This window comes from Piliocolobus tephrosceles, chromosome 21 (assembly GCF_002776525.5).
Source record: "Piliocolobus tephrosceles isolate RC106 chromosome 21, ASM277652v3, whole genome shotgun sequence".
Classification (NCBI taxonomy): Eukaryota; Metazoa; Chordata; class Mammalia; order Primates; family Cercopithecidae; genus Piliocolobus; species Piliocolobus tephrosceles.
Window position 1 is genome coordinate 5,149,604 of NC_045454.1, and position 25,051 is coordinate 5,174,654.

Below are 25,051 nucleotides of genomic sequence, written 5' to 3' on the forward strand. Positions count from 1 at the left end.
GCGCATGCGCAGTTTCCTACAGTCCCGGAAACGGATCGTGTTGGGTGAAGGTGACGGTGCTGAGCGTGAGTGGCCCTCTGTGTAGATGAAACCTGCGCTCCCGGTTTCCCATTTCCACAGCCGATGCCCGGGGTCGCTACGGGCTTTAAAATCCCCGCACCGCGCCCTCCACCCCAGGTGAATACAGGCCTCACGGTGTGGGTCCGGAATCGCTTCCCTTTGGGTTGAAGTCGCTCTGAGGCTGCTCCCTGTCCCCGGCCCTTTGCTTCTTCCTCCCGCTTAAAACCTTTTCCTGACCCCTCCTCCAGCCCCGGGCTTTTTAAAGTCCTCACCCAAGAGGTGGATTCCCGTCCTGGGCGCATCCCAGCCTCGCCCTCGTCGGCCCCTGGAGCGCAGAGCCCCAGAGCCCGCGTGCTCTGCCTGGTCCTGGGATCCTGCAGACCCCACCCCTGTCCGAAGGCGCCGTCGCCCCTCACCTCCCTTCTCCTCGTGCCGGGCCCTGCTGCTTCCCAGGCCTCCCCTGAACCCGCGTTGGGGAGGTGCTCAGGGCCTGTCCTGTGACACCCAGTGTTCTTGCCTGCCCTCCTCCACTCCCTGGAAAATGCTCTCCTCCAGGTTGCAGGCATCTTACCCCAAACCCTCTTGTGAATGTGTGGGCCAAAGGGATCGGGAGACAGAGAGGGACAGAGAGAGCAGTAGAAAACCTGAGACAGAGGAAAGAATGAGGGAAACCAATAAACAGATGGCAAAGTAGAGGATGGTTAGAGATTTTCAAAGAGACAGTAAGAGTGAAAGAAGAAGCCAAGAAAGTAGCAAGGAGAGAAAAGTAACTAGACACATTTCGAGAAAACGCACGGTATCCAGAGAGATGAAGGACAACAAGGTAGGGCCGGGGGGAGCAAAGGGGGAGGCTCCTCAGATAGACAGTGGGAGAGAGGAGGAGGGATTTGGAGCCAGGGCAGACAGAGCAGTGTGGTGCTGGGACAAAAAGAAGGGGCAGCCGAAGACAAGGAGAGCAGAGGGAGAACCACAGCACGGGGAGGCCTGGGATCTGGGGGTGCCAAAGAGTGGGGACAAGGGTGTGTAACAGGGAAGAGGGAATTTAACAGGGGGCGCTGAAATTGGGAACAAAGAACCAGAAATATGTGGAGATTGGGACGATGAAAAGATGAGGAAGAAAGAGGAATATGAGGTGAAACAAATTGCAAGACTGGAAAGAACAGGTGGAAGGGAAGAAATAGAGGGAAGAAGGGGAGAAACAGCAGGGGAGGAGAGGGGCTCAAAATGAGCAGAATCCTAGGGAGAAAATAAGGGGGAAGGAAAGAGCTAGAGAAAGAAGGTGAGAATGAGAGCTATGTACGGAATGACCGTAATGAGGAAAGAGGAGGACCCTGGGTCCAGGTGAGTTGTGAATTGACTGGATGTGTTATCTACATTTTGACCTGTTGGTTTCTGTCTTTATAAGTTTAAAATACACAGATGAAGATGAGAATTGCACAACTCCTGCCTGTTAAGGCTGGTGCATTTTACAATTAATGGCATCAGAAGTTAGCTTCCACTTGCAATCCCTGTTAAGGCAGAGGGAAGTGACTTGACTCATTAATCCCACAGGTCATCCTCTTCGCCTTCCCTGGCACTGGGGCAGGGGGAGGGGAAGGGGGAGTGGCAGAGTAAAGCTGGGCAGAAAGTGAAAGACTCTTATCACTACATAGTGTCTCTCCAAAGCAGGGGTGTCCAATCTTTTGGCTTCCCTGGGCCACATTGGAAGAAGAATTGTCTTGGGCCACACATAAAGTACACTAACACTGACAATAGCTGATGAGCTAAAAATAAATAAAGAAATTAATTAATTAAAAATATGCAAAAAATCTCAAAATGTTTTAAGAAAGTTTAGGAATTTGTGTTGGGCTGCATTCAAAGCCTTCCTAGGCTGCAGAGTGAACAACCTTGCTCTAAAGGAACGTTAAAAGTGTTGAGGCCGGGCACGGTGGGTCGTGCCTATAATCCCAGCACTTTTTGAGACGGAGGCTTGCTCTGTCACCCAGGCTGGAATGCAGTGGCGTGATCTTACCTCACCGCAACCTCCGCCTCCCGGGTTCAAGTGATTCTCCTGCCCCAGTCTCCCGAGTAGCTGGGACTACAGGCGTGCGCCACCACGCCCGGCTAATTTGTATTTTTAGTAGAGATGGGGTCTCACCATGTTGGTCAGGCTGGCCTCAAACTCCTGACCTCATAATCTGCCCGCCTCGGCCTCCCAAAGTGCTGGGATTACAGGTGTAAGCCACCGTGCCCAGCCTCAGTTTTATTTTTAAAATGATAAGAGATATGGCAGGCATGGTTGCTCATGCCTATAATCCCAGCACTTTCAGAGGCTGAGACAGGACAATCACTTGAGCCCAGTTTGAGACCAGCCTAGGTAACATAGTGAGACCTTGTCTCTATAAAAAATTTAAAAATTAGCCAGATGTGGTGGCTTGTGCCTGTTGTTGTCCCAGCTACTCCAGAGGCTGAGGTGGGAGGATTGCTTTAGCCTAGGAGGTCAAGGCTGCACTGAACCAGGATTGCATCACTGCACTCTAGCCTGGCCAACAGAGCAAGATCCTGTTTAAAAACGATAAAGTCCAGGAGCGGTGGCTCATGCCTGTAATCCCAGCACTTTGGGAGGCTGAGGCGGGTGGATCATGAGGTCAGAAGATTAAGACCATCCTGGCCAACATGGTGAAACCCCATCTCTACTAAAAATACAAAAAATAGTTGGGCATGGTGGCATGTACCTGTATTCCCAGCTACTCAAGAGGCTGAGGCAGGAGAATTGCTTGAACCCGGGAGGTGGAAGTTGCAGTGAGCCAAAATCACGCCACCGCACTCCAGCCTGGTGACAGAGCGAGACTCCATCTCAAAAAACAAAAAAAAAAAAAAAATTGGATATGAACAGACCCTTTCAGATACTAGATTTGCAAGTCAAGTGTACGACATCATGCGTTTCTCCCAGACATCCCCACATCCAACTCTGTTACTTTGCTTCTGTCCCTGTGTAGCTGATCACAGCCTGGAGAAAACATACACCCAGATTTCCTGGTGTCATTTAATTCCTGCCCCGCACCTCTTCCATTCTCCTCTTTTTCTATTCTGCACCTTGTCTCTGGAACTTTTCTTTCTTCTTTTTGCTCACTTAAAGGCCTTGTTTTTTTTTTCACTGTTGAGCCCCTGGAAGCAAAGGAAGAGATCTTTTCCAACTTACCCACGCACCCGTCTCAGGGCTTGGGATCCCTACTCCGTAGTGACTGGGAATGGTCTGTTCCTGCTCCTGGCTGCTGCTAACCCTCCAATTGTGTACCAGACGCCAGCCCCACTCATAGCCTCAGAGTGTACAATTGTTTGGCTATGATTTGTTTTGCCCACCAACTCTCATGTTGAAATGTGGTTTCCAAACTTGGGGGTAGGGTCTGGTGAGGGTCATGGGAGCAGATCGCTTGCGAATGGCTTGATGTCATTCTCTAGGGAGCGAGTTCTGACTCTTAGTTCCCCTGAGAGCTGGTTGTCAAAAAGCCAGACCTCTCTGTCTCTTGCCTCCTCTCACCATTTCATCTGCCCTGCTGGCGCCCCTTCACCCTCCACGCTGAACAGAAGCTTCCTGAGGCCCTCATCAGAGGCAGATGCTGGCACTGTGCTTCTTGTACAGCCTGAAGAACCATGAGCCAAATAAACCTCTTTTTTTTTTTTTTTTTTTTTTTTTGACACGGAGTTTCTCTCTTGTTGCCTAGGCTAAAGTGCAGTGGCGCAATCTCGGCTCACCACAACCTCTGCCTCCCGGGTTCAAACGATTCTCCTGCCTCAGCCTCCCAAGTAGCTGGGATTACCAGTGCCCGCCACCATGCCCGGCTAATTTCTTTTTGTATTTTTAGTAGAGATGGGGTTTCACCATGTTGGTCAGGCTGGTCTCGAACTCCTGACCTCAGGTGATCCACCTGCCTCGGCCTCCCAAAGTGCTGGGATTACAGGCGTGAGCCACCGTGCCTGGCCGTCTCCTCAACTTTCTGCTAGGACATCTAACAGGTATCTCCACATTCAGGTGTTCAGAAGTGACTTCCTGACTCCCTAGATGCCTTCCCCTGCAGTCCTGCACATCTCAGATGAGGGCGACCATGTATTTCCTGGGACTTCAAATATATAAGATATTACATTGTAACTGTGTTAATTTATTTATTTTTTTATTTTTTTATTTTTTTGAGGCGGAGTCTCGCTCTGTCGCCCGGACTGGAGTGCAGTGGCCGGATCTCAGCTCACTGCAAGCTCTGCCTCCCGGGTTTATGCCATTCTCCTGCCTCAGCCTCTGGAGTAGCTGGGACTACAGGCGCCCGCCACCTCGCCCGGCTAGTTTTTTTTTGTATTTTTAGTAGAGACGGGGTTTCACCGTGTTAGCCAGGATGGTCTCGATCTCCTGACCTCGTGATCCGCCCGTCTCGGCCTCCCAAAGTGCTGGGATTACAGGCTTGAGCCACCGCGCCCAGCCAACTGTGTTAATTTATAAAGAAAACATTATATGTTTAATTAAAATGGGTGAGGAAATACATCATTTCCAAAATTCTTTTGAAATATGGGAGAAAAATGTTTGAAGGCATCTGCCCTGTCTTATCTGCCCTCCCAGGACCTCTCTGACCTCATCTCCTACCTGTATCCTCCTCGCTTCCTCTGCTCCAGCCACGCAGGTGCCTTTCCTGTTCCTGGGCTGAGGTTGCTCCTGCCTCAAGGCCTTCACGTGGGCTGTCCCTCTGCTGGAACTCGCTGACCCCTCAGCTGCAGGTGCAAACACCCCTCCTTGCCCAGGTTTCTGTTCTGATATCACCCGCTCAGTGGGGACTTCTGTGACCCACCTCCCATTTAACACTCCAGCCACACCCTCACCCACTCCTCTGGTCCCTATTGCTTGCTCTGCATGCTTCTCTCGATTCTTTCTGCTTCCACTATCTGGATCCTGGTGAACCAAGGTCCCAAGGGGAGAACAGAGTCAGAAGGTGGGGGCTATGCTGGGCTGACCCTGTTTGAGTAGAGCTCGCCCCTGGCTTCATGTGGAAGTGCTGAGGTGCTTTGCAGATATACTTCTTGTGCCCGCACCCGTGTCCCAGAGATTCCCATTCGCATAGGTTGGGACCCGCCCTTGATGATGCAGTGCCCAGCATGATTCTCATCTATATCCAGCCCTGAGCACCAAGGCTCTGCGTCCTCTATTTCTGAGGGCTGAGCTCAGCCTGGGAGCCACAGAGAGGGAAAGGGGGCTGGGCTCTGCATGGGGGTTGATCAGGGCTGGGTCTGCTCCCCACTGCTGCAGCGTGTGTGCGAGCTTCTCCAGGTGGAGACAGGGTTCTGAAGAAAGGGGTCGTCAGGAGACTCATGTATGGGTTTTCCTGTAGGAGTTTCTTGTCCCTGGGGCCACCCTGGTTCAGTGGGCAGCAGAGGACCATCTTTGCACAGGGCGAGCTCCTCCCTGTGTATGTGTGTGCTTGTCACACAAGAGGGGGTGTGTTGTTTTTGAGCAATAAATAGCACTTTTTGTTGTTGTCGTTGTTATTCAGCATTGACTTCTAAAGACCCTTGGCACATGAGGAAGAAACCCAGAAGAAGACAGCAAAGGAGTCAGGAATGGCTTTTACTCAGGTAAAGAAAGATTCTGTGTGGATCATTCTGTCTTCTTCCTTTCAGAAAGGCAGGACACAGTGCATTGGAGCTGCAAATCTTCTCCGACTCTGAAGTGTCCTGCCTGACGCGTTTGCTCACATTCACCCATGCCTTTCCTCAGTCCCTCTCATCTCTACTGAGATTCCGTCTCACTCTGACCCAGTGACATGAACTTGGGAAGAGGTGGCACTGGGCATGGGCCTGGGAAGGGCTCACACCAGACATGGATGGAGACGGGGTGAGGGTCCCGTGGTGTGAGTGCTGTTGGACAGCAGGGATTGTTCAGGGGCCACATCTGGATGCACTGTCAGCTCTCTGTGGACCAGGAGTAGAGAAGCAGAGAAGCTGCCCATGGAAGTCATGTTTCTTTTTGTTGTTGTTGTTTGTTTGTTTTTGAGACAGAGTTTCGCTCTTGTTGTCCAGACTGGAGTGCAATGGCACAATCTCGGCTCACCGGAACCTCTGCCTCCCGAGTTCAAGCGATTCTCCTGCCTCAGCCTCCCAAGTAGCTGGGTTTATAGGCGTGCACCACCACGCCTGGCTAATTTTGTATTTTTAATAGAGATGGGGTTTCTCTATGTTGGTCAGGCTGGTCTCGAACTCCCGACCTCAGGTGATCCACCTGCCTTGGCCTCCCAAAGTGCTAGGATGACAGGCGTGAGCCACCATGCCTGGCCTAAAGTCACATATTAATGTAGGCAAATACCTGGTAAATCCTAGAAAAGGCAGCCAATAAGGGGATATATTTTGTGCCTGATTTTGTAATCCAGATGAAACTAGTGTATCAGTATGTCTCTGACTCCAGACTGTTAATGACTTGGAATGGAATGTAAAGTTGAGATGCAGACATCAGTACCAGTGGGCGTTTTTTCCTTTAATGACTTTGAAACCTAAAGTCAATGTAGAAGTGTAACTGTAAGGCCGAACACAGTGGCTCAGGCCTGTAATCCCAGCACTTTGGAGGCCGAGGTGAGTGGACCACTGTAGGTCAGGAGTTTGAGACCAGCAAACATGGTGAAACCCCGTCTTTACTAAATATACAAAAATTAGCCAGGTGTGGTGGCACATGCCTGTAATCCCAACTACTCAGGAGGCTGAGGTAGGAGAATTACTTGAACCTGGGAGGCAGAGGTTACAATGAGTGGAGATCGCATCATTGCGCCGCACTCCAGCCTGGGTGACAGGGCGAGACTCTGTCTAACAACAACAAAAAGTGTAACAGTAGGACTTTTGTTTGTTTGTTTTTGAGACAGAGTCTTGGTCTGTCACCCACGCTGGAGTGCAGTGGCATGATCTCGGCTCACTGCAACCCCCACCTCCCGGGTTCAGATGATTCCTCTGCCTCAGCCTCCCAAGTAACTGAGACTCCAGGCGCCTGCCGCTGTGCCCAGCTAATTTATGCAGAGATGGGGTTTCACTATGTTGGCCAGACTGGTCTTGAACTCCTGACCGTATGGTCCGCTTGCCTCAGCCTCCCAAAGTGCTGGGATTATGGGCGTGAGCCACCGTGCCCAGCCAGCTGTAGGAGTAGGACTATTTTTTTTTTTTTTTTGAGTCTTGCTCTGTCACCCAGGCTGGAGTGCAGTGGCGCGATCTCAGCTTACTGCAACCTCCGCTTCCCGAGTTCAAGCGATTCTCCTGCCTCAGCCTCCTGGCTAGCTGGGATTACAGGTGCACACTACCATGCCTGGCTAATTTTTGTATTTTTAGTGGAGATGGGGTTTCACCATGTAGGTCAGGCTGGTCTCCAACTCCTGACCTCATGATCCATCCACCTTGGCCTCCCAAAGTGCTGGGATTAGAGGCGTGAGCCACCGCGCCTGGCCAAGTTTTTAAACCATTCTCAGCATTTGCATACCACGGAGATGGTGCTATTCCTGCAGGGTTTCTTAGGCATCAGATATTTTAGGCAAAAATGGTAACAGTTTTGCTCGGACATCACAGCAGAACTCCTTTTTCATTGAAGAGGAGATAGCCATATTCTTATGATATCTATTATTATTATTATGCTGCTTTTATTTTAAACATCACACGATGTATATATTTGTTTTATGGTGAAACTCGCAACAGAGATACATTTAGGTGCTTAGATACAGAGCATCCCTTTTCCTGTCAGGCCTTACACCCTCACACACGTCTCAATGGTGAGCCACTATTGTCAGTTCTGTGAGAAGAGACAGCTCAAGCCCTGTGGAAATGTGTTTAATCATTGTGAGATTTTAGAAGAAAATTTTCAGTAAATGTTTTGTTGGGGTATTTTATCCTGCAAGTTGTGAATATTTACATGTTTTCATATTAAGGAACAAGGATAGCTTGCTCCTTTTTCAAGTCGATACATAATATTGGTTCATATTTAAGGGGCAGATGTGATATTTTGTTGCATGTGTCATAGAATGTGTAATGATCAAGTAATGGTATTTGAGGTGTCTATTACCTTGATTATTTATCATTTTTAAGTGTTGAGAATATTTCAAGTCCTCTCTTCTAGCTGTTTTGAAAATATACGATACATTGTTGGTAACTGTAGTCACCTTACGATGCTGTCCAACATTAGAACTTATTCCAAGCCGGGCGCAGTGGCTCACGCCTGTAATCCCAGCACTTTGGGAGGCTGAGGTGGGCGGATCACAAGGTCAGGAGATCAAGACCATCCTGGCTAACACTGTGAAACCCCGTCTCTACTAAAAAAATACAAAAAAATTAGCCCGGCGCGGTGGCAGGCGCCTGTGGTCTCAGCTACTCGGGAGGCTGAGGCAGGAGAATGGCGTGGGCCCGGGAGGTGGAGCTTGCAGTGAGCTGAGATCCGGCCACTGCCTCCAGCCTGGGTGACAGAGCGAGACTCCGCCTCAAAAAAAAAAAAACAAAAAACAGAACTTATTCCTTCTAACTATAGTTGTACTCATTAACCAACTTGTCTTTGTCCTCCCTGCCCACAGCCACCCACACACCCTTCACAGTCTCTGATAACTACCATTCTACTTTCTACCTCCATGCAATCAAGTTTTTTTTAGCTCCCACAAGTGAGTGTCAACATGTGAGATTTGCCTTTCTGTTCCCGTTATGTCACTTAATATAATGACCAGCAGTTCCATTCATGTTGCTACATTCTTTTTTATGGCTGAATATACTACATTTCGTTATCCATTCACCTGTTGATAGATAGTTAGGTTGATGTCATATCTTTGCTATTGTGAATAGTGCTGCAGTAAACATGGGAGTACAGGTATCCCTTTGATATACTGATTTCTTCTTTCTTGATAAATACCCAGTAATGGGATTGCTGGATTATATGGTATTTCTAGTTTTAGTTTTTGAGAAGTCTTCATACTGTTCATAATGGCTATACTAATTTATTTATTTATTTATTTTAATTTTCTTGAGACAGAGTCTCACTCTGTCGCCCAGGCTGGAGTGCAGTGGCATGATCACAGCTCACTGCATTGTCTGCCTCACAGGTTCAAGCAGTTCTCCCTGCCTCAGCCTCTTGAGTAGCTGGGATTACGGGTGCCCACCACCACACCCGGCTAATTTTTGTATTTTTAGTAGAGACGGGGTGGTGAGTTTTGTCATATTGAGTAGGCTGGTCTCGAACTCCTCGCTTCAGGTATCTGCCTGCCTTGACCTCCCAAAGTGCTGAGATTACAGATGTAAGCCACCACGCCTGTAATGGCTATACTAATTTACATTCCCACCAGCAGTGTATAAGAGTTACCCATTCTCCACATTCCTCACCAGCATCTGTTATTTTTTTTTTGTCTTTTTTAGTAATAGCTAGTCTAACTGGGATAAGATGATACTGTGCTTTTCTCATTCTTTGATGATTACTGCAGTTGAGCATTCATTTTATATATATATCTGTTGGCCATTTGTATGTCCTCTTTGGAGAAAGGTCTATTCTGTCCTTTGCCCAAGTTGTAATGGGATTGTCTCTTTGTTTTTTTTTTTTTTTTTTTTTTTGGGGACGGAGTCTCGCTCTGTTGCCCAGGCTGGAGTGCAGTGGCCGGATCTCAGCTCACTGCAAGCTCCGCCTCCTGGGTTTACGCCATTCTCCTGCCTCAGCCTCCCGAGTAGCTGGGACTACAGGCGCCCGCCACCTCGCCCGGCTAGATTTTTGTATTTTTTAGTAGAGACGGGGTTTCACCGTGTTAGCCAGGATGGTCTCGATCTCCTGACCTCGTGATCCGCCCGTCTCGGCCTCCCAAAGTGCTGGGATTACAAGCTTGAGCCACCGCGCCCGGCCGGGATTGTCTCTTTGTTACTGTTGAACTGTTTGAGTTCCTTGTACGGTTTGAATATTAGTCCTTTGTCAGATGAATAGTTTACAAATATTTCCTCCTATTCAACAGGTTGCCTCTTCACTCTATGCAAAGCTTTTTAATTGCATATAGTGCCATTTATCTGTCTTTCTTTTTGCCATTGATGCTTTTGAGGTCTTAGCCATAAAACCTTTATCTAGACCAGTGTCCTGAAGTGTTTGTCGTGTTTTCTTATAGTAGTTTTATATTTTGGGGGTCTTATTTTTAAGTTGTTAATGCATCTGTGTTGATTTTTGTATATGGTGCCATATAGGGATCCAATTTCATTCTTCTACACATGGATATCCAATTTTCCCAGCGCCATTTATTAAAGAGGATGTCATTTCCCCAGTGTATGTATTTGGTGCCTTTGTCAAAAATCATTTGGCTGTAAGCACATGTATTTATTTCTGGGTTCACAATTTTGTTTCATTTGTCTGTGTGGCTGTTTTTATACCAATACCATGCTCTTTTGTTTAGTATAGCCTTGTAATATATTTTGAAGTCAGGTAGAGTGATGCCTTCAGCTTTACTCAGGATTGCTTTGACTCTTTGGGCTCTTTTTTGATACCATACAAATTTTAGGATTCTTTTTTCTGTTTTTAATAAAATGACATTGGTATTTCAATAGAGATTGCATTGAATCTGTAAATTCTTTGGGCACTATGGTCATTTTAACAATATTAATTCTCACTTTGGGAGGCCAAGGCGGGCAGATCACGAGGTCAGGAGTTCGAGACCAGCCTGGCCAACATGGTGAAACCCCGTCTGTATTAAAAATACAAAAACTTTTCCAGGTGTGGTGGCAGGCACCTGTAATCCCAGCTACTCAGGAGGCTGAGGCAGGAGAATTGCTTGAAACCGGGAGGTGGAGGTTGCAGTGAGCCGAGATGACACCATTGCACTCCAGCCTGGGTGACAGAGCAAGACTCTGTCTCAAAAAAAAAAAAAAAGAAGAAAAACCTAGGAACGGATTTAACCAAGGAGGTAAAAGATGTCTACAAAAGGAACCCTACAGCTGGGCACGGTGGCTCATGCCTATAATCCCAGCACTTTGGGAGGCCGAGGCAGGTGGATCCCTGAGGTCAGGAGTTCAAGAGCAGCCTCACCAACATGGAGAAACCCCATTTCTACTAAAAAAAAATACAAAATTAGTCAGGTGTGGTGGCACATGCCTGTAATCCCAGCTGCTTGGGAGGCTGAGGCAGTAGAATCCCTTGAACCCGGGAGGTAGAGGTTGCAGTGAGCTGAGATTACACCACTGCACTCCAGCCTAGGTGACTGAGAGAGACTGCGTCTCAAAAAAAAAAAAAAGAACCCTACAAAATACTGATGAAAAAAATTCAAGAGGACACAAACAAATGGAAAGACATTTCCTGCTCACAAACGGAAAGAATTTATATATATATATATATATTTTGAGACTGAGTCTTGCTCTGTTGCCCAGGTTGGAGTGCAGTGGCATGGTCTTGGCTCACTGCAAACTCCGCCTCCTGGGTTCAAGCGATTCTCATGCCTCAGCCTCCCAAGTAGCTGGGGTACAAGCGCCTGCCCCCACGCTGGGCTTATCTTTTATATTTTTAGTGGAGACAGGGTTTCATTGTGTTGGCCAGGCTGGTCTCGAACTCCTGACCTCAGGTGATGCACCCGCCTCGGCCTCCCAAAGTGCTGGGATTATAGGTGTGAGCCACCATGCCCAGCCTGCCATTCCTAGGTATTTTAATTCTTTGTAACTCTTTTTTTTTGTTTGTTTGTTTTTTTTTTTTTTTTTTTTTTTTTGAGACGGAGTCTCGCTCTGTCGCCCAGGCTGGAGTGCAGTGGCCGGATCTCAGCTCACTGCAAGCTCCGCCTCCCGGGTTTACGCCATTCTCCTGCCTCAGCCTCCCAAGTAGCTGGGACTACAGGAGCCCGCCACCTCGCCTGGCTAGTTTTTTGTATTTTTTTAGTAGAGACGGGGTTTCACCGTGTTAGCCAGGATGGTCTCGATCTCCTGACCTCGTGATCCGCCCGCCTCGGCCTCCCAAAGTGCTGGGATTACAGGCTTGAGCCACTGCGCCCGGCCTTGTAACTCTTATAAATTGATTTTGCCTTTGTGATTCCTTTTATTTTGCCCTCATGATTCCTTTTTCAGGTAGTTATTTTTGGTGTATAGAAACACTACTGATATTTGTATATTGATTTTGTAACTTACAACCTCACTCAATTTATCAGAACTAAGTATTTTTTGTTGGGCCCTTGAGGTTTTTTTAGATTACTATCATCTGTAAAATAGGACAGTTTGACTTGTTCTTTTTCAATTCGATGTCCTTTGTCTCTTTTTCTTGCCTGATTGCTGTGACTACAACTTCTAGAACTGTGTGCAATAGAAGTGGTAACAGTGGGCATCTTTGAGTTATTCCAGTTCTTAGAGGAAAAGCATTCAGCTTCTTTCCATTCAGCGTGATTTTAGCTGTGGGTTTGCCATCTAGGTGTTTTCTTTTTTTTTTTTGGAATGGAGTCTCGCTCTGTTGCCCAGGCTGGAATGCAGTGGCATGATCTCGGCTCGCTGCAAGCTCCACCTCCCAGGTTCACGCCATTCTCTTGCCTCAACCTCCCGAGTATCTGGGACTACAGGCACCTGCCACCACGCCCAGCTAATTTTTTCTATTTTTTAGTAGAGATGGGGTTTCACCATGTTAGCCGGGATGGTCTCGATCTTCTGACCTCGTGATCTGCCAGCCTCGACCTCCTAAAGTGCTGGGATTACAGGCATGAGCCACTGCACCCAGCCTAATTTTTGTATTTTTAGTAGAGATGGGGTTTTACCATCTTGGCCAGGGTGCTCTTGAACTCCTGACCTCAGGTGATCTGCCCACCTTGGCCTCCCAAAGTGCTGGATTTACAGGAGTGAGCCACCGTGCCTGGCCTATTTGAAATTTTTCTACTTTTTTCAAGTAGGTGTTTATTACTATAAACTTCCCTCTTAGCATTGCTTTTGCTGTATTCCATAGGTTTTGACATATTGTGTTTTCATTTTTACTTGTTTCAAGATTTTTTTTTTAATTTCCCCCTTAATTTCTTCCTAGACCCAATGGTCATTTAGGCCGTCTAATTTCCATGTATTTGTACAGTTTTCAAAGTTTCTCATGGTACTGATTTCTAATTTTATTCCATTGTTGTTCTAAGAAGATACTTATTAAGATTTTGATATTTTAAAAATGTGTTTAGACTTGTTTTGCGTTCTAATATGTAGTCTGTCTTGGAGAATGTTCTATGTGCTGATGTAAAGAATGTATATTCTATACTCTGGTTTCTCTTCAGATCGTATAAATCTTTCGCCTTTTACTAAAGATTTCCGTGGAGAGGAAAATAAAAAAAAAAAAAAAAAAGAATGTATATTCCGTACTTGTTGGATGAAATGTTCTGTAAATATCTCTTAGGTCTGGTTAGTCTAAAATGCAGTTTAAATTCAGTGTTTCTTTGTTAATTTTCTGTCTAAATCAGCTGTCTAATGCTAAATCCCTATTAGTTTTGGAGTGTATCTCTCCCTTTAATAATGTTTGCCTTATATGTCTGGATGCTCCAGTGTTGGGTGCATATATGTTTAGAATTGTTATATTCCTCTTATTGATCTCTTTATTAGTATATAATGACCTTTTTCATCTCTTTTACTGTTTTTAACTTAAAAAGTTCATTTTGTTAAGTAGAGGTACTCTTGCTTGCTTTTGGTTTCATTTGCATATAATACCTTTTTTCATATTTTCACTTTGAGTCTATTTGTGTCTTTACAGTTGAGATGAGTTTCTTTTCTTTGTGTTTCTTTTCTTTTTTTTTTGAGATGGAATCTTTTTTTTTTTGAGATGGAGTCTTACTCTGTCACCCAGGCTAGAGTGCAGTGGTGCGATCTCGGCTCACTGCAACCTCCACTTCCCAGATTCAAGGGATTCTCCTGCCTCAGCCTCCCGAGTAGCTTGGACTACAGGTGCATGCCACCACGCCCAGCTAATTTTTTATTTTTAGTAGAGACGGGGTTTCACCATCTTGGCCAGGCTGGTGTCGAACTCCTGACCTTGTGATCCACTCACCTCGGCCTACCAAAGTGCTGGGATTACAGGCGTGAGCCACCGCGCCCGGCTGAGATGAGTTTTTTTTTTTTTTTTTTTTTTTTGAGAGGGAGTCTTGCTCTGTCGCCCGGGCTGGAGTGCAGTGGCCGGATCTCAGCTCACTGCAAGCTCCGCCTCCCGGGTTCACGCCATTCTCCTGCCTCAGCCTCCCGAGTAGCTGGGACTACAGGCGCCCGCCTCGTCGCCCGGCTAGTTTTTTTGTATTTTTTAGTAGAGACAGGGTTTCACCGTATTAGCCAGGATGGTCTCGATCTCCTGACCTCGTGATCCACCCGTCTCGGCCTCCCAAAGTGCTGGGATTACAGGCTTGAGCCACCGCGCCCGTCCAGAGATGAGTTTCTTAAAGGTAGCACATAGTTGGGTTATATGCTTGTATCAGTTTAGCCAGTCTATATCTTTTATGTGGAAAGTTTAAACCATTTACATTAAGTTCATTATTGACATGCGAGGGCTTGTTACTGTCACTTTGTTCATTGATTTCTGGTTGTTTTGTATGTTCTTTGCTCCTTTCTTTGTCTAACTGTTTTTCATTGTGGTTTGGTGGTCTTCTATAGTGGTAACATTTACATTTGACTCGTTTCCTTACTTGCATGTTAGCTCTGACAGTGGGTTTTATAGTATTGTGTGTTTTCATGATGGCCAATATTGTCCTTTTGCTTCTAGATGTGGGGATCCCTTAAGCATTTCTTGTAGGGCCAGTCTACTGGTGAAGCATTCCCTAAGCCTTTGCTTCTCTGGGAAAGACTATTTCTCCTTTTTATGAAGGATAATTTTGCTGAGTATAGTATCCTTGGCTGGCAGGGTTTTTGTTTTTGTTTTTGTTTTTCTTTCAGCACATTGAATATATCATACCATTCTCTGTTGGCCTGTAAGGTTTCTATTGAGAAATTTCCTGTTTTATGGAGCACCCTGTGTAAGTGACCAGATGCTTTTCTCTTGCTTTTTTTTTAGAATTCTCTTTCTTTTTCTTTTGACTTTTGACAGTTTGACTATAATGTGCCAAGGAGAAGACATTTTTGGATTGTCTCTCTTTGAGAATCTATGAACTTCCTGTATCTACGTATCTAAACCTTTTACTTCACTTAGGAAGTTTTTGGTTATTATTTTGTTAGATAGGTTTCTATCCTTTTCATTTTCTCTCCACCTTCTGGGACACCAAAAATTCAAATATTTGGTCACTTTATGGTGCCTGCCCCATATGTCACATAGGCTGTGTTCATTCTTTTTTATTTTTGTCTTTATTTTTGTCTGACTCGTTTATTTCAAAAGACCTGTCTTCAAGTTCTGAATTTTTTTCTTCTGCTTGATCCCTAGTTCATCATTGAAGTTTTCAAATGTACTTTGTACACACATGCCTATAGTCCAGCTACTTGGAAAGCTAAGGTCAGAGGGTCGCTTGAACCTGGGAGATTGAGTCTACAGTGAGCCATGATCATGCCACTGCACTTCAGCCTGGGCAGCAGAGCGAGACCTTGTCTCAAACAAAAAAAAAAAAACAGAGAAAAAAAAGCACAATTAGGGAGAGATATATACTCAAAAATACCTTAGTGTGGGTTTATCAGAACACACACTTCAATTAAATCTGTACTTAAAATTCTCTTTTATGCTTATTTTGTGTGAAGATGGTAACTCCCTTCATAACCCCTTGGTGAAATGTGTTTATTATTTTAGGGACAGTTGACATTCAGGGACGTGGCCATCGAATTCTCTCAAGAGGAGTGGAAATGCCTGAATTCTACACAGAGGACTTTATACAGGGACGTGATGTTGGAGAACTACAGGAACCTGGTCTCCCTGGGTGAGGATTATTTTCTTCCAGAAGTCGAAATCTGCCCTTGGTATCTTGCCATTTTCCCTTGTGTGCCCTCTTGGGAGCCCCTGCATTGCCTGACTGAGTTTGAGGCCTTGTTGACTCTGAAATGAAAAGCTCCATAATGTGGACTCTGGAGTTTAACCATCCCCTTTTTCCAGATGCTCTGACCCCTTCCTGATACAGCAGTGGTGGTTCCAGAGCTGAAGCATCCATGAAAGCATATAGTAGACTTTTGAAATACTCACTTCTTGTTTTCTTTCTTTTTTTTTTTTTTTTGAGACGGAGTCTTGCCCTGTCGCCCAGGCTGGAGTGCAGTGGCCGGATCTCAGCTCACTGCAAGCTCTGCCTCCCGGGTTTATGCCATTCTCCTGCCTCAGCCTCCCCAGTAGCTGGGACTACAGGCGCCCGCCACAGCGCCCGGCTAGTTTTTTGTATTTTTAGTAGAGACGGGGTTTCACCGGGTTAGCCAGGAGGGACTCGATCTCCTGACCTCGTGATCTGCCCGTCTTGGCCTCCCAAAGTGCTGGGATTACAGGCTTGAGCCACCGCCCGGCCTCACTTCTTGTTTTCTACCCCTGTACTTTCATTCAGTAGTTCTTGGAGGGGAGCTAGATATTTGCATATTACAGTCTTCCCTAAGCATTCAGAGTAGGCATTCAGTGAAAGAATTTGTGAAATATTTTCCTAGATCCATCTGTGATATTCTCTCTTCTTATCCAAGCAAAGGGCTGAGATTCTTGAAAAGCCACAGCACATCATGTTCCATTCATTTTATAAGCAGGAAGTTCTCTTCCTGACCAGAATATTATCTCATGTGAGAGCACAGGAAAGAGCCCTGGACCATGGAAAGCCAAGTGCAAATAGCAAGAAAACCAAAAGGGTGGGAATGGATCAAAGGTGTGAAAATAAGTTAAGACCTCAGATGGGGGGAGAGGAAGCCACACCATTAAATTATGTTTGGAAACTCTCAGCCAGTGGGAGAGGTCTATAGGAAACAAATGTTTATATCCTGTGAGCTCTTAGAGGAAATTTTTTTTTTTTTTTTTTTGAGACGAAGTCTTGCTCTGTCGCCTGGGCTGGAGTTCAGTGGCCGGATCTCGGCTCACTGCAAGCTCCGCCTCCCGGGTTTGCGCCATTCTCCTGCCTCAGCCTCCGAAGTAGCTGGGACTACAGGCGCCCGCCACCTCGCCCGGCTAGTTTTTTTATTTTTAGTAGAGACGGGGTTTCACCATGTTAGCCAGGATGGTCTCGATCTCCTGACCTCGTGATCCGCCCGCCTCAGCCTCCCAAAGTGCTGGGATTACAGGCTTGAGCCACCGCGCCCGGCAAGAGGAAATTTTAAACTTCCCCTACTTCTGCCTCTGCTCTTGAGACGTGTCGTAGATGATCCTTTCGCTGTCCAGTGGGGGCTGCAGCTCAAACAGAGACAAATGGAAGCGCTTGTCATGATGGACAACATTGCTCTGTGACTTCTGTGAACTCTCTGGCTCCTTCACTCTGAGGGGTCCAGGAGGGGCAATATCACAAGGGTCTGCTTCTCCCTTGGTCTCTCCTGTTCTTTTTTTTGAGACGGAGTTTTGCTCTTGTTGCCCACGCTGGAGTGTAATGGCGCAATCTCAGCTCACCGCAACCACTGCCTCCCAGATTCAAATGATTCTCCTGCCTCAGCCTCCCGAGTAGCTGGGATTATAGGTGTGCACCACCACACCCGGCTGATTTTGTATTTTTAGTCGAGACGGGGTTTCACCATGTTGGTCAGGCTGGTCTCAAACTCCCGACCTCAGGTGATCCGCCCACCTCGGCCTCCCGGAGGGCTGGGATTACAGGCGTGAGCTGCCGCGCCCTGCCGGTCTCTCCTGTTCTTGATGCCCACCTGATGCTCAGTTCGCTTTCCATATAGATCAGAGCTGAGGCCTCCACAGTCCTGATGCCTGGAGCTATCTATGCCCCACCTCATTTCCGGTGCTTGGAAGACCTGCGCAGGAGATGGGAAACACTGGCTGCTCCTCCTTTGCATCGGAGGCCCTGGGAGCTGCAAGGAGTTGTCTCAAGCCCTTTGTGCCTGTTGTGATCCCTCAGCCATTTCTTCTCTTCTGCTTTTGCCACACAGTTCATGGGAGTGTGGACCAGGGGATGGGGTTGGATCTTCTGAGACTGTTACTCAGCAGAACTGTAAGAGTTGACAGGTCTTCACTGGGATGCCCCGCCCCACACAGGGAGTATATCTGAGTCTTTCAGGCTCTTAGCTTAGGATCCATCTGTAGGCAGAGCAGACATTCCCATCTCAAGATCTTTCAAAATCCAGCCTCATATGTTGTATTTTTCTCTCTTTTCCATTGGTCTCACTACTATATGAATGTAGAAAAACCTTGGCTCTTCCTGATTTTGTTTTCTCTTAAGTTTGCATGATTTTTCCTCTGAAAACCGACTTTTGGTCAGGTGCGGTGGCTCACGCCTGTAATTCTAGCTCTCTGGGAGGCCGAGGTGGGCGGATCACCTGAGGTCAGGAGTTCAAGATCAGACTGACCAACATGGTGAAACCCCATCTCTACTAAAATACAAAAATTAGCCGGGCATGGCTGGGCACGGTGGCTCATACCTTGTAATCCCAGCACTCTGGGAAGCCAAGGCAGGTGGATCACCTGAGATCAGGAGTTTGAGACCAACCTGGCCAACATGGTGAAACCCCGTCTCTACTAAAAATACAAAAATTAGCCAGGCGTGGTGGCATGCGCCTGTAAGCCCAGCTACTCAGGAGGCCAAGGCAGGAGAATCGCATGACCCCACGAGGCAGAGGTGGCAGTTAGCTGAGACGGCACCACTGCACTACAGCCTGGGTAACAGAGCAAGACTCCATTTCAAAAACAAAACCCGGCTTTTGATATACACACCCCTAGGGTCTGTCATTTATCTGTATTCCTGCTGTGATAACCAACCTATAGGTTATGCATACCTTCTCCTAGAGTCTCTTATGGGGGGTGTTTATGTGATAACAGGAAATTTGTGAGGGAAAACTCTTTGACTAATATAATTGAATAGCCTCCTGCTACACGTAGAGATGCCCCTTAAAGTGCTGAGCAGAATTGTCAGCACGGCCCAGGATATGAGATACAAAATATCAGGTGAGCCTGACTGACACGTGTTTCCAGCTGTCCTTCCAGTTTTGAGGAGCCTCACAAAAGTGTATCTGAAGGGCACTGTGACAGTGCTGGACACATAAACTAATGATCATCTCCCCTAAGCCAGCAGTCGGTGTGGGATGTTCTCCTAGCGATGACATTGTCCAAGTTCACAGCGTCATATATGTGAGGCTCTTGACTAAACTATTGTTCACGCCGTATTTGTTCATTTTCCATCCTGTGTGCACCATTGTTCATTCTCATCAACAAACCTTTGTTCAGCCTGGGTTCAATTTGTTGTAGGTTCAAACCTACAACAAATAGAGCGTTGATGCATCACATCTGGTGGAGGGAGCTCGTGAAGCTGAATGATGCCTTGGTTTTTTCTCGTTTGTTCTTTTTTTTGCTTCACACCGCTGTAATGCCTCGGTTTTTAAAGTCCAGTGTCATTTGTTTAAGCCACTACTACTTTCATCTTGTACATTTACATGTGGTATAAATGAACACCTTTTTCATTTAGTCATAACTTCTGTATTTTTTATGATACTTTTTTTTTTTTTTTTTGAGATGGAGTTTCGCTCTTGACACCCAGGCTGGAGTACCATGGCACAATCTCAGCTCACTGCAACCTCCGCCTCCCAGGTTCAAGTGATGCTTCTGCCTCAGCCTTCTGACTAGCTGGGATTGTAGGCGTGCACCACCACACCTGGCTAATTTTGTGTTTTTAGTAGAGACAGAGTTTCTCCATGATGGTCAGGCTGGTCTTGAACTCCTGACCTCACGTGATCCACCCACCTCGGCCTCCCAAAGTGCTGGGATTACAGGCGTGAGCCACCGCGCCCGGCCCCAAGGTCAGAATTGTGACTGTCCTAGTGGAGTTATATCCCACAGACATGCATGCACACATTTTCCTCCTGCACTCCCATTCCTCCGTCCCCTGTGTTCTTGCCCTTCCTCTCTCCTATCCTCACACGATACCTTGATCTGCATGGAATATACTGTTGCGTTTTAGCATATTGATTTTGTATTCCTGAACACCCCAATTTCCACAGGACTTCTTCACCCTCCACACTACTCACAGTATGCAAGACTAGATGCTACTCAACTGCTCTGTAAGTCAGGATCTGCCTAAATCAGTACGTGTAGGAAGTGATGACTCACATACCATTATCCATGAGAGCTGACTGACTAGATGTGTTGGTGGTGTAGGGGTGAGCATAGCTGCCTTCCATGAGAGCTGACTGAATAACACTATTACCAACACAGTCCAGCTCTTGTATCTCCTTTTCTTCATGTGCTCCTTGCCTGGGTGCATTCTTGCCGTGACTGATAGTTTTCAACACTGCACATGTCCACCCCGGTTTTCCGTACTGCCTGGGTGGACGTGTGCTTAACAACGTGTCTGGTGGCCGGGTGCGGTGGCTCACACCTGTAATCCCAGCACTTTGGGAGTCCGAGGTGGTCGGATCACTTCAGGTCAGGAGTTTGAAACCAGCCTGGCCAACATGGTTAAACCCCTTCTCTACTAAAAATTTAAAAAAAAATTAGCCAGGCATGGTGGCAAATGCCTGTAATCCCAGCTACTTGGGAGGCTGAGGCAGGAGAATTGCTTGAACCTGGGAGGCAGTGGTTGCAGTGAGCCAAGATCACGCCACTGTACTCCAGCCTGAGCGACAGAGTGAGACTCTGTCTCAAAAAGGGAAAAAAAAAAAAAAAAAGTCTGAGCCTCCTGGCCCAGGATTTAGTCCTGTTTTTCTCTCTTATTTTCTGTAAAAATTGAGATTAGATACATGAGTACCGTGGGCCTAATGTCTTTATTTGAAAAATAATAACAATTTACCTGAAAGTTTTTAAAACAAGGTAGTGGTGTGTGATTACTTGGAATATTGCATGTCTTATAGTAAAGTCCCAAAGTTTCTTTGTTTAATAAGATTGATCAACCTTCTGTGATGATTGTGATGAGATTGTCCTTTTTCTGTCTTATATAACTCATCATGCCATAAGAAATATCACAGGCGGGCCAGGCACGGTGGCTCACACCTGAAATCCCAGCACTTTGGAAGGCTGAAGTGGGCAGATCAGCTGAGGTCAGGAGTTCAAGACCAGCCTGGCCAACATGGTGAAACCCCATCTCTACTAAAAATACAAAAATTAGCCGGGCGTGGTGGTGGGCGCCTGTAATCCCAGCTACTTGGGAGACTGAGGCAGGAGAATCACTTGAACCCAGGCGGCGGAGGTTTCAGTTAGCCGAGATTGCCCCATTGCACTCCAGCCTGGGCGACAAGAGCGAAATTCCATCTCAAAAAAAAAAAAAAGAAATATCATAGACTAGGAGAACTAAACCACGGAAATTTGTATCTCCCAGACCTGGAGGCTGGGAAGTCAAAATTAAGGAGCCGGGTGAATCAGTTCCTGGGGCAGGCCCGCTGCCTGGTTTACCCCAGCCATCTTCTGACTGTCCCACTGATGGAAAGGGCAAGATAAAACAAGCTCTGACATCTTGTCCTGTAAGGACATTAATCCTATTTTGAGTAGTCCAACCTCATGACTTAATTATATCCCAAATGCCCCATCTGCAACAACATCACACTAGGGAATAGGACCTTAGCATGTGAATTTTGGCCAACATATTCAGACCGTAGAGACTGCATTCTATTTTGTTTGTTTTCATTTTTCAGTCCATTCTAAACATTGTGTTCTCTGATTTCAGTTAATCAAGTTTCCAAGTACAAACTCTGTTATGTGTATTTTGTGGTCGATGAACTAGGTCACGAAAGGATAATGCATATGTAGGGAATTGCTTCATTGACTGGCTGTTTTGTTATAGAAGTGCAGGTGTGAAGTCATAATTGTGATTTCTGACTTTGTTCTTCACTTCTTCTTTATAATGCTATGTATTTACCTGCCCTCATGCATCAAATGTCAGAGATCTTAACATATATTCCGGTTCACAGGTTGTGTGCTGGTTCTGAAATAGTCCTTGTTGTTTTCTTAGGAGAGAATCATTTACAGGCTATAACTTCGTACAAGTGTAGTTGGTAGTTTTTGGTTTGCTGGTTTTATCATGGGTTACCACAGTGTTTTATTAATTAATTGTTATGATTTACAGATGGTGGGTTTTTAGTAAGTTTCATGCAATCTAACTGACATGCATCACTCATTAATGTCAAAACTGCCTGGTCTGGGTGGGCACAGATAGTTTCATAACAGGTATTCAGAAAAATTAGCTATTTTTAACAATGTTTTATTTATTTTTTTCTCATTTTGTCAGTGCTGCTACTGTTTAGCAATTCAGAATTATCATTTTTGTACCTTATTCCATAAGTTTGTTGTGGCTTAGTTACCATTATGATATATTGTGTAGTACTTTTTTCATGTATATGGGCACAGTAAATATGCTGTAGCTAGGTAAAATGTAAATATTTATTTCCTTTCAATAATGAGACAGCCATGTATTTTCTGCCAATCGGTGTGTACTTTGTTGTCAAGGTGAAAAAATACTCCTTTCAGGGCTAACATAGGTTTGAACAATGTGTTTTGGTCATAGGATGTTTGAAACTGTCCTTCCCTAGAATTCATTTGAATTACATATAATCACCCTTTTTTTACTAAAGAATGTGATTCCTTTGTGTTCCTAAAAATTAAAGATCTTTATTGGGAAGTTTTATAACTCTGTTGTGTATAAATATTGCTTTTTGTGTAATTCTGTTACTCAGTATAAAATATTTATATACTGTCTCTAATTGGAAACCTATGGTTTTTTATTTCTTACAGATCTCTGTCGTAACTGTATGATCAAGGAATTAGCACCGCAATGGGAAAGTAACAGAGAAGAAGTATTCCACACAGTGACATTGGAACAACATGAAAAACATGACATTGAAGAGTGTTGCTTCAGGGAAATGAAGAAAAAAATACATGACTTTGACTCTCAGTGGAGAGATAATGAAAGAAATTACAACAAAACGACTATGGCCCCAAAAGAAAATCTTACTTGTAGAAGAGACCAACATGATAGAAGTGGTATAGAAAACAAGTCTATTAAAAATCAGCTTGGATTAAGTTTTCTACCACATCTCCCTGAACTGCAGCAATTTCAAGCTGAAGGGAAAATTTATGAATGTAACCATGTTGAGAAGTCTGTCAACCATGGTTCCTCAGTCTCAGCACCCCAAACAATTTCTTCTACCGTCAAAACCCATATTTCTAATAAATATAAGACTGATTTCGTCTGTTCTTCATTACTCACACAAGAACAGAAATCATGCATTAGGGAAAAACCTCACAGATACAATGAGTGCGACAAAGCCTTGAATCACGACTCCCACATGACTGTACATCAGGTAAGTCATTCTGGAGAGAAACGATATAAATGTGATCTATGTGGCAAGGTCTTTAGTCAAAAATCAAACCTTGTGCGTCATCGGAGAGTTCACACTGGAGAGAAACCATACAAATGTAATGAATGTGACAAAGGTTTCAGTCGCAACTCATGCCTTGCCCTGCATCGGAGAGTTCATACTGGAGAGAAACCTTACAAATGTTATGAATGTGACAAGGTCTTCAGTCGCAATTCATGCCTTGCACTACATCAGAAAATTCACATTGGAGAGAAACCTTACAAGTGTAGTGAGTGTGGCAAAGCCTTTAGCGTGAGGTCAACACTTAGCAACCATCAGGTAATTCATAGTGGCGAGAAACCTTACAAATGCAATGAATGTGGCAAGATGTTCAGTCAGACTTCAAGCCTTGCAACTCATCAGAGAATTCACACTGGGGAGAAACCATACAAGTGTAATGAATGTGGTAAAGTCTTCAGTCAAACTTCAAGCCTTGCAAGGCATTGGAGAATTCATACTGGAGAGAAACCTTACAAATGCAACGCGTGTGGTAAGGTTTTCAGTTATAATTCACACCTTGCGAGTCATCAGAGAGTTCATACTGGAGAGAAACCTTACAAGTGTAATGAGTGTGGCAAAGCCTTTAGTGTGCATTCGAACTTAACTACCCATCAGGTCATCCATACTGGAGAGAAACCTTACAAATGTAATGAGTGTGGCAAAGCCTTCAGTGTGCATTCAAGCCTAACAACCCATCAGGTCATCCATACTGGAGAAAAACCTTACAAATGTAATGAGTGTGGCAGATCCTTTAGTGTGCGCCCAAACCTCACTAGACACCAGATAATCCATACTGGAAAGAAACCTTACAAATGTAGTGATTGTGGGAAGTCCTTTAGTGTGCGCCCAAACCTCTTTAGACATCAAATTATCCATACTAAAGAGAAACCTTATAAAAGAAATTAGTATGGCAAGGTCTTCAGTCAAAGTTCAAATCTTGTGAGTCATCAAAGAATTTACACCAGAGAGAAACCATACCAATATAATAAATGTGGCAAGGTTTTCAGTCACAATTACTTCTTACACAGCATCAGAGAATTTCATTCTCGAGAGAATCCTTACAATTATGGCAAACCATCACGAGTTCAAGCATTCATTGATGTCAGAGTCCATGCTAAAGAGAAATCATATAAACCTAAGTATGTGGCAGAGGCTTCATTTAGGTCTCACAACTCACTAGATATCAAAATGTATATACATCTTTGTATATTTTGTGCATGTTGAAGCTATTAACCAAGGATCAAAACTGTAAAACATCCAAGGATTTATGTGAGGAATAATTCAGTCTAGTGCTGATAAACTTTTCATATACATTGTAGAACAACTGCAAGTTCAAATGTGTTAAAACTCATACACAACATGATATGTATTAAAGGTTGCAGGATGTTTGAAGTCACTGGTTATCTTCAGATTTTAAAATATTTTATGTATTTATTTTAGGTGTCTTGCAAGGCTACTACTTTATATTTTAGGATTTATGACTTTCAACCTAAACCTTGAAATCTGTTGATATGCCTCCTTACCCGCCTTTCATGGCGATGTCTGGGAAAGAATCAGTAAGATGGAAGGGCTCACTGCATTAGATGAGGATCATTTCTATTCAAATTCTTTGAAGAATAAGGACTCTGCCCCAAATTACCAAGCA

At 45.3% G+C, this 25,051-nt stretch overlaps 2 protein-coding genes and 1 non-coding gene across 4 annotated transcripts in view; all 3 read left to right on the forward strand.

Annotated features, from left to right (window-relative positions):
- ZNF415 (zinc finger protein 415) lies at positions 1–24,802 on the forward strand. Of its 2 annotated transcripts, none has more exons than XM_023195795.1 (4): positions 1–177; positions 5,574–5,655; positions 15,746–15,872; positions 22,781–24,802. In XM_023195795.1, the coding sequence occupies exons 2-4, from the start codon at positions 5,641–5,643 to the stop codon at positions 24,310–24,312; spliced, it is 1,674 nt and encodes a 557-aa protein (XP_023051563.1). In that variant the 5' UTR covers positions 1–177; positions 5,574–5,640; the 3' UTR covers positions 24,313–24,802. The 2 variants fall into 2 exon arrangements, with proteins under 2 accessions (XP_023051563.1, XP_023051564.1); XM_023195796.1 differs by lacking the exon at positions 1–177 and adding an exon at positions 4,732–4,803.
- Positions 1–25,051, forward strand: part of LOC111528907 (zinc finger protein 665) — a 262,870-nt gene that overhangs the window by 51,423 nt on the left and 186,396 nt on the right. The window lies entirely within an intron of this gene.
- On the forward strand, positions 13,253–13,366 carry LOC111528928. The gene has a single exon (XR_002727207.1). It is a non-coding gene; the product is annotated as a U5 spliceosomal RNA (small nuclear RNA).